Source organism: Rhincodon typus, chromosome 5, assembly GCF_021869965.1.
Source record: "Rhincodon typus isolate 14 chromosome 5, sRhiTyp1.1, whole genome shotgun sequence".
NCBI lineage: Eukaryota > Metazoa > Chordata > Chondrichthyes > Orectolobiformes > Rhincodontidae > Rhincodon > Rhincodon typus.
This window is the reverse complement of record NC_063336.1, coordinates 39,306,619-39,314,791: the sequence shown is the minus strand read 5'-3', so window position 1 is coordinate 39,314,791 and position 8,173 is coordinate 39,306,619. Positions and strand designations below refer to the sequence as shown.

General features: G+C 44.1%; 1 protein-coding gene across 1 annotated transcript; it reads right to left on the bottom strand.

Annotated features, from left to right (window-relative positions):
- Positions 1–3,099: 3,099 nt before the first annotated feature.
- Positions 3,100–6,851, bottom strand: LOC109919854 (solute carrier family 35 member D3). The gene is made up of 2 exons (XM_020519879.2): positions 6,239–6,851; positions 3,100–5,401 (listed from the first exon to the last, which is right to left on the bottom strand). The coding sequence occupies exons 1-2, from the start codon at positions 6,672–6,674 to the stop codon at positions 4,680–4,682; spliced, it is 1,158 nt and encodes a 385-aa protein (XP_020375468.2). The 5' UTR covers positions 6,675–6,851; the 3' UTR covers positions 3,100–4,679.
- Positions 6,852–8,173: the final 1,322 nt, after the last annotated feature.

Here is an 8,173-nt window from a genome sequence, read left to right as displayed (position 1 = left end):
GGCATTGAGTATAAGGATAGGCAAGTTATGCTGCAGCTTTATAAAACTTTAGTTAGCTACACTTGTAATATTGCATTCAGTTCTGGTCACCACATTAGAGTTCTGGTCACCACATTAGCAGAAGGATGTAGATTCTTTGGAGAGGTTACAGAATAGCTTTACCAGGGTGTTGCCTGGTATGGTGGATTTTAGCTGTGAAGAAAGGTTGAATAGACTGGGTTTGTTTTCACTGGAACGCAGGAGGATGAGGGATGACCTGATAGAAGTTTATAAGATTGTGAATGGCACAGATAGAGTGGAGAGTATAAAGTTTCTTCCCGGGGTAGAGGGGTCGATTACTAGGGGACACAGGCTCAAGGTGCAAAGGGAGAAGTTTAAAAGAGATGTGCAAGCCACAAAGGCTGGTGAGTACGTGGAACGCACTGCCAGAGGAGGTGGTGGAAGCAGACACAACTGCAGCATTCAAGAAGCACCTGAACAAATACAGGAATATGAAGGTAATAGAGGGATATTGATCCTGTAAGTGAAGATAGTTTTAATATGGAAGGGCAAAATGTGTCGGTGCAGACTTGGAAGGCCGAAGAGTCTGTTCCTGTGCTTTACTGCTCTTTGTTCTTTGACTCATTTTAAATATCTAAGAGGTAAGAGAAAGGCAGGAATGGATATTGGACAACTAGAAAATTAAGCTGAAGAAGTAGTAATGGGGAAATGGCAGATGAAATGAATAGGTGCTTTGCATCAGTTTTCACAGTGAAAAACACCAGCAGCATACCAGAACTTCAAGACAGTCAGGGGTCAAGAGATGTTTGTTGTAGCCATCATTAAGGAGAAGGTGCTGGTGAAGCTGAAAAGTCTTAAGGTGGATAAATCATTCGGACCAGATGGACGACACCCCAGTGTTCTGAAGGAGATAGCTAAGGAGATAGTAGGGGCATTGGTGGTGATATTTCAGGAGTCTGGTAGGTCCCAGAGGACTAGAAAATGGTGATTAACATCCTGTTTAAGGGAGGAGGGAGGAGGGAGGAAGGGTCTAGGCCCGAAACGTCAGCCTTCCTGCTCCTATGATGCTGCTTGGCCTGCTGTGTTCATCCAGCTCTACACCTTGTTATCCCAAGTCAGTTAATACAAAGTTTTCTTAAGAAATGTTTGCCTACTTCCCTCAAATTACCCACATTATTCCATGTAACCAATGATGTTGCTCTGAATTATTGTGTCTGGACGTTTCCCAGCCATTGAAATTAAACCAATTGGCCTACAGTTGATTAATGGTCCATCGTCATTCATACCTGTTGAGCTTCGTTATAATCCACTGTTCGTGAGATTACTTAACTTTATTGAATGCTGCTTCTGTTGTATGGCATGCAGGTAGTCCTGTGTTGTTGCTTTACCAGGTTGACTCCTCATTTTTAGGTATGCCTGGGCAATGCCCATGGAATACCCTCTTCCTTGAACAAGGATTCATCCCTTGGATTGTTTGTAATGGTGGAGTGGAAATATCCCAGGCTGTGAAGTTGCAGACAGTGACTGAATATAATTTTGCTGTTACTGATGGCCTATGGCCATTCATGAGATGCCCAGCTTCTGTGAGAAGTTTGTCGCATTTAAAATCATGATGGTGACATGCACCATGGGGGCATATTCTTAGTCTGAAAGCAGGCCTCCATCACCAGAAGAATTGTGTAGTAGCCACTCCGATAAATATTGTCATAAACAAATGCATTTGCAACAGTTAGATTGCAAGGGTGAGTTAAAGCAGTTTTTTTTTCCCCCGAGTCTAGCAGTTATTTCCATTAGGACCTGATCAGTTTGGTCAGTAGTGCTGCTACCAAGCCAGCCTGAGTGGGATGGGAAATATCCAGGAATGGTTAGGGTCGTTTCTGGGACATTATCTGTAAGCTGTGATACCATGATTATGATTATGTCAGGCAATTGTTTGACTACCCTGTGGACCAGCAATCCCAAGTTAGCCACAATCCCCAAAATTCTATCAAGGGCTTTGCAAAATTTTGTTCTGGTCAATGCTGAGTGGTCAATTTGGTTGAATTCCTTTCAGACATCGAAGTGGCTTGATGTAATGGAATGGTTTGCAAGGATAATTCAGAGGGAAGAGTCAAGCGCATTGTTTTGAGTTTAGAATCATATGCAGGTCAGACCAGTTAAGTTAAGGGTAACCAATTTCCTTTCTTAAAGATATGAGTGAACCAAGTGGATTTTTACAAAAAATTGGTAATAGTTTAATGTATGAGAACTGAGACTTGCTTTATATCCTAGATTATTCATTGAATTTAAATTTACCATCTGCTGTGATGGGATTTGAATTCATTAGCATTGGCCTCTGGATTACAAGGCCATTGTGGTTACCATTATGCACCAAAGCCCCCTCTACAAGATACACTGCAGGGACCTGCAACTCCCCTTTGACAGCATCTGTCAATCCATGACCTCTGTCAAATAAAAGAACAACATAAAAACACCACCATCTGCAGGTATCCCTCTGAGACACACACCATCCTTATTTAGAACTGTTCTTTGATTGTCACTGGGTCAAAATCCTGAAACTTCCTTCCTAACAGCAGTGTCGGTGTACCTACATCCCAAAGACTGAACCTGGCTCACCATCGCCTTCTCAAAGGTAATGTTGGTCTTGGTAGCAACATTCATACCCCTGAAGCAAGTCGAAAAAAACATATTTCCCTTCACAACTTTTTCATCCCTGCTCTGTTGTCTTCTAACCCCAAAATCTGGCTCTTCAAATCCTTATCAAACATGGAAACCTGTAATTATATAGAATGGGCCTTTTTTGGCTCCCAGAGAATTTTCTAATCTCAAAGCCTGAACTTCAAGGATAGTATGAAACAGCAGGAATCATTTTAGGACATTAGCAACTCAAAGAATCTCAAGGGATAAAAAGGTATAAAAAGGCAAAAAGTTAGGACTGCGGCATTTTCACAAAATACTTGACAAAGAAAGCATGACTCAAGAGACGTGGATGAGCAAAGCATCGATGGATTTTATTCTTCTACACAAAGGCCGATGAATCTGAAGCAGCTAGTGACAGGAGATTTCAGCTATGGCTCAGATTCGATTTATTTTATCGCACATGTAAAGGAGAAAGTTCACCAACATCCGACAGAAAGTATTATAAAAAATGAACGAAAACGTATTATAAAACTTCAATAACATCTAATTTAAAAAGAGACACTCTCACCTGGATGTAATTACAAAGCAGCAGAGGCAACTTGTAAATTGCTAACAGCACAGGTCTCAATCTCTCAGAAACAATTGACGTGGTTGAAAAAGTACAATTAGAACTCACATATTAATTACATCTTTTGGTAAAAGCTGACCATTATTAATATCGTGCACATTGACATTCAGAGTACTTATGTTTCCATCCATCTCACGCCTGATATCGCTTCTGCTTCAACATGACTGAACTCAGATATATAGGTAACTCCATATTTGGAGATCTCAGTCTCACACCTTTCACCACGGGGGCGGGATCAGTTACTGCGTATTCATACGTTCATTCATTCATATCTGCATGCAGGCTGCTGCATGGGCGATGTTTATGAATGAAATCTCTTCGACGTTTTCTTCAAACATAATTTACTTGGACCTGATAATCTTCAAAATGACATCTCTCCAAAATCACACAAATCGACAGATTTGGTCATGAAGTTTATTTGCCCGATTGGGGTGGCTTTGACAATCGCTCAGAGAGTAGGGGAAGCGATTGCAGCGCGAAGGGAACCACTTCAGCCCGCTTCTAGATTATTACAAAGAGAGGTACAGCAGATGGCAAGGTGTTTTAGCAACAATGGGGACGTCCCACATGAAGCGAAAACACACTCCAATTACATGGAAAGTGAGAACATCAGGTTTATCTTTCTACTTCAAAGGGCGACTGCAATTTTCAGATATTTTCAACCAGAAAATAAGATGAGAGGGTGCAGCAAATGTGCAAAAATAGCATTTTTTTATTTGAATAAACGCTTTAATCTGCCTCGAAAGTAATTTCCAGAGGGGCTTGGAAATATTAATAACACTATAGAGAGTAACTAATGGCCAGACTGTAATCACATCGGAGTTCAGATTGTACTGTAATTGTAACCATCACCGAATGAGAGTGTTGGTTTATAGTTATTTCCTGTGCACCTATAATTTACAAATATCTGTTTCCTATTATTTTCAGGAGTCACTGGATAGGTTAACAGTCACCACCCACCGCTAGATGCTCTTGAGAATGTGATGGCGAGCTACCCTTTCCTACTGTTCAGTCTGTGTGGTGGTAGTTGCCGAGTGTGCGTCTGGGAATTTCAGCTTTGTTACTGTTTTACCTAAAGCAGCTACCGAGATAAAGAGGAATAGGGTAGATTCCTCTCTGTTTGAGGTGACATCCACTCTGCAGAATTTTAACCACCCCCGGTTTATCATGTTGCCAGAAAAAGAACAGTACACACTCGGAAAGATATATTCCCCCAAAATTTCTTCAACTGAACCTACTTAAACTCCGTTTTCACTTCTGAAAGCAGAATGCTGGCAGTGCAGTCCTTAACTTTAATATACCCCTTGCCTGGTGGGGCGGAGAAGTGAGAACTGTTACAAACGATTACTCTATTTCAATCGTATACATTAACCCTTCTCGGCTATTCCCAAAACTAAAGACAGGACGTGATTTATTGGGATTCCTGAACTGAAGGATCTTTTCTGAAAAGTTGCAAGCGTCTCAATAACCTCCAGACCCCGATATAATTTTCAGTCAATGGTCTGTGGTCAGCCTGCACGCTTCCATTGGATAGCGCCCGTGCGTTGGCACCTTCCTCTAGTTCATACATTTGAGGGGTCACCGCGGGATACTCCACCAATCCTTCCTCGTCCTTCTTGGTCAGCTCCTCCAGATCCTCATATTTGGCTTGTTGCCTCGTCTCGAAATATTTGACGATGCAATAGGTGACTGAACCCACTGTGTTAACCACCACGCCGGCAATGAACAGGGACGTGGGCGCCACGTCTCTGAATGCCAGCATGCCCACCGTGATGGTGGCGATGCTCTTGACCACGCCAACGAAGCTGGTGGTTACCGCCGAGTTGATGTAAGTGCAGTGCAGGGTGGTGAAGTTCATGAGGCAGCCGATCACAATGCAGGCGGTGAAGGTACAGCCGAATGTGGCATCGCGCCACGGCGGGTAGGACCAGATCTTGATGGCATCCAGGCTGGCAAAGCTGCAGAGCAGGAGCACGGGCGAGGCGCTGATGGCGATGGTGTACTGGGCTGTCAGGGGGCCGTACGGATGCTCATGGCCCGTCTTCTGGATCACCACCAGATAGGCAGCGTGCACCAGCACTGCCAGGATCCCGGTCACATAGCCCACTGGATCCCCCGAGAGATCGCCAACTCCTAGAAAACAGAACAGAACAGTTCCTGAGATAACAAGGTGTAGAGCTGGATGGACACAGCAGGCCAAGCAGCATCAGAGGAGCAGGAAGGCTGACGTTTCGGGCCTAGACCCTTCTTCAGAAAAAGAATTCTGAAGGATTCTCCAGCATCTGCAGTTCCTATTATCTCCAGAACAGTTCCTGAGAGCCAATGCCATGCCTCTGAGCCAGGAGACCTGGGTTCACTTCCCACCTGCTTCAGAGGTGCGCAATAGCATCTTTGCGGGTCAGTTAACTAGGCAGCTAGTGAGTGGTGCCAACATCGTGGGCTCAAACCCCTTGCCAGCTGAGGTTACCATGAAGGACTTTCCTCCTGAACCTCTCCCCTCGCCTGAGGTGTGATGAACTTCAGGCTAAATCACTATCACACATATCTTTCCAATGAGAGAATAGCCCTACAGTCCAGTGGGACTATGGCGACTTTATCTTTGTAACATCTCCGAACAGGTTGATTAGGAAAATACCGAAAGATAATATTGATTTTTTAAAGCTCTGCGAGTTTGGAAATTGTAACATTCCTCCCCGAACAAAATCTTCATTGTCCAATTTCAGGTTGCATTTCTCATGCCTATTGACAGCAATCGCTAGTATTTTGTTTTTTTTTGGGAACGTTGTGTAAACAATGCAAAACGTTTGGTAGAATTCTTTCTCCGCCTCAGCCCGGTTGCTAATAAAATCATCCTTTACTCACTCACACGAGTAAAAACCAAAACAAAACCAAAGACAGAAAGAAAAAACCGTGCAAACTGCAGGAGCCAATGTGTTGGGAGGGAAGGAGAGAATAGGGAGTGAAACTGACCTGCCAAAGCTGCTCCACAGGTTGTCAGAAGGACAGCTGCACTCACACCAATGGAAGGAACACCATTCTTCAGGACAAACACCCCAATGATTAAAGTGGCCAGAGGTAGGCAGCGCTTGAAAACAACGTACATGGGAAGGCTGAGACCCCGGAGTGACCAGAGGGTCAGACTGGACTGCAGCGTGGACAGCAGCGTGACTCCGGCGAACACTTTGGCCAGACTCAGGCTGAAAGGTGGCACGTCTATTTTACCGAGCCTTCGGAGCAGCTCCAGGGTCAGAGCGGCGGTGCTACTGGTCAGGCACTGCATCAGCGTCAGAAAGAGAAAATTGTAGCGAGAGATCAGCAGCTTCAAGAGGATGTTCAGGGAGCCGGAGAACACGCCGTGGGCAACGGCCACTGAAATGCCAAGCAGCCGGCCCTTGCAGCACTGCATCCTTTCGCCGAGGTGCGACTGAGTGGAGATGGTCTCTGCATCGGTTCAGCACTTAAGTACCGACTGTGACCAACATCCTGCCATCCAGATCAGCTCAAAACTTCCATTCATCTAACTAGAGGAGGGCGGGGTGTGTGTGCTGGTGGCGGGGCGATGTGGTGGGAGAACAGGGAGGGATATAAATTCTCCGAATTGAATATTTTATTGATTTTATTCCAATTGCTCCAAAGTCAAATGTGCAAGATCCCGGGGCTGCTGACGCACGGAAACCAGCTGAGTCTGCACTTTTCCATTTACTTAATTATGTAAGTACTTAGATTTTTTTTATATATGCATGTCTGTTCGCAGCTGTATTGCAAATCTGGCGGTGAGTCAGTGCCTCGGGGTCCTCAGTCAAGTCAAAACAAAAACTGCAGGATTCAGTTTCCAGCTTAAATATTCTGGCGGTCATAACCAACAAGAGGTTTTCTGGCTGAATGAAGTCTAACGCGAAATTCACCAAACTGGTCACTGAGCCGAGTGCCGTTTTCCCTTGTTCAATGCAGAGTGTAAAAGCACTCTGGATAAAATGTTTCCCTCGGCAGATATCAACTGGAAAGCTGCAGGATCAAGAGCAAATTGAATAGGTTCAACTGTGCATTGACGATACTACAGTAACTTCCCACATCTGGCTATACCTCTGTAAAATGCTACGATGGAGGCAACTGCTTGGAAATGCCAAGTCCTATTTCTATCTCATATATTTTGTTCGATATTGATAATTTAAGGAGTAAGATTATAACAAAGGGTTTTGCAACGGAAATAGCCACGAAATCGACTAAGTATAATTGTCACAAACTCAACACAGCAATGAAGCTGAGATTTAAGATGCCCAGAATTTTCATGTCAGAAGATGTGTTTCTGTCCCCAGATGCTGCCACATCTGCTGAGTTTCTCCCACCCTTTCTGTTTATATTCCAAAGATCACGAGCTGATCATGAGGAGGGAAATTGCCACTGATACCTTTACCACAAATACAGTAGCAACTGTCGAGACGACTGAAATCTAAACATTATGTTATTTAATGTCAATCCATAAACAAAATATTCTCTGCCAGCTATTATCTCCATCCCTTTCTGTTCTTTTTGATATAAACGCTAACTTTCCAATTACTGTACTTCTTCACTCGCAATTGTGCTCCTTTCTAAATGTCCTTTTTTATTTGCATTTTATTTCTGGACAAGTCTATAGTCCCTGATGTCCTATCATTGCAGATTTATTGGGAAAATTGAACCGTAATATTTCCTGCCACTCCCGAATTGGATTTCTCAGAATCAAGCCCTGCTAACCAGCTGGAGGCGAGATTTGGAAATGCAGAGCAGTGGAGTTCCCCAGGGGAAATGTTCTCATGGGTCACAGAGGTGTCTCTGTGGGTAGGAAGGCCTGAATCATGGTGGAGGAAAAGGTTTGTGCCTGTTGCCTAGGGCTGGCGGTGGGTTCAGTGTAAAAACAGTGTGCCA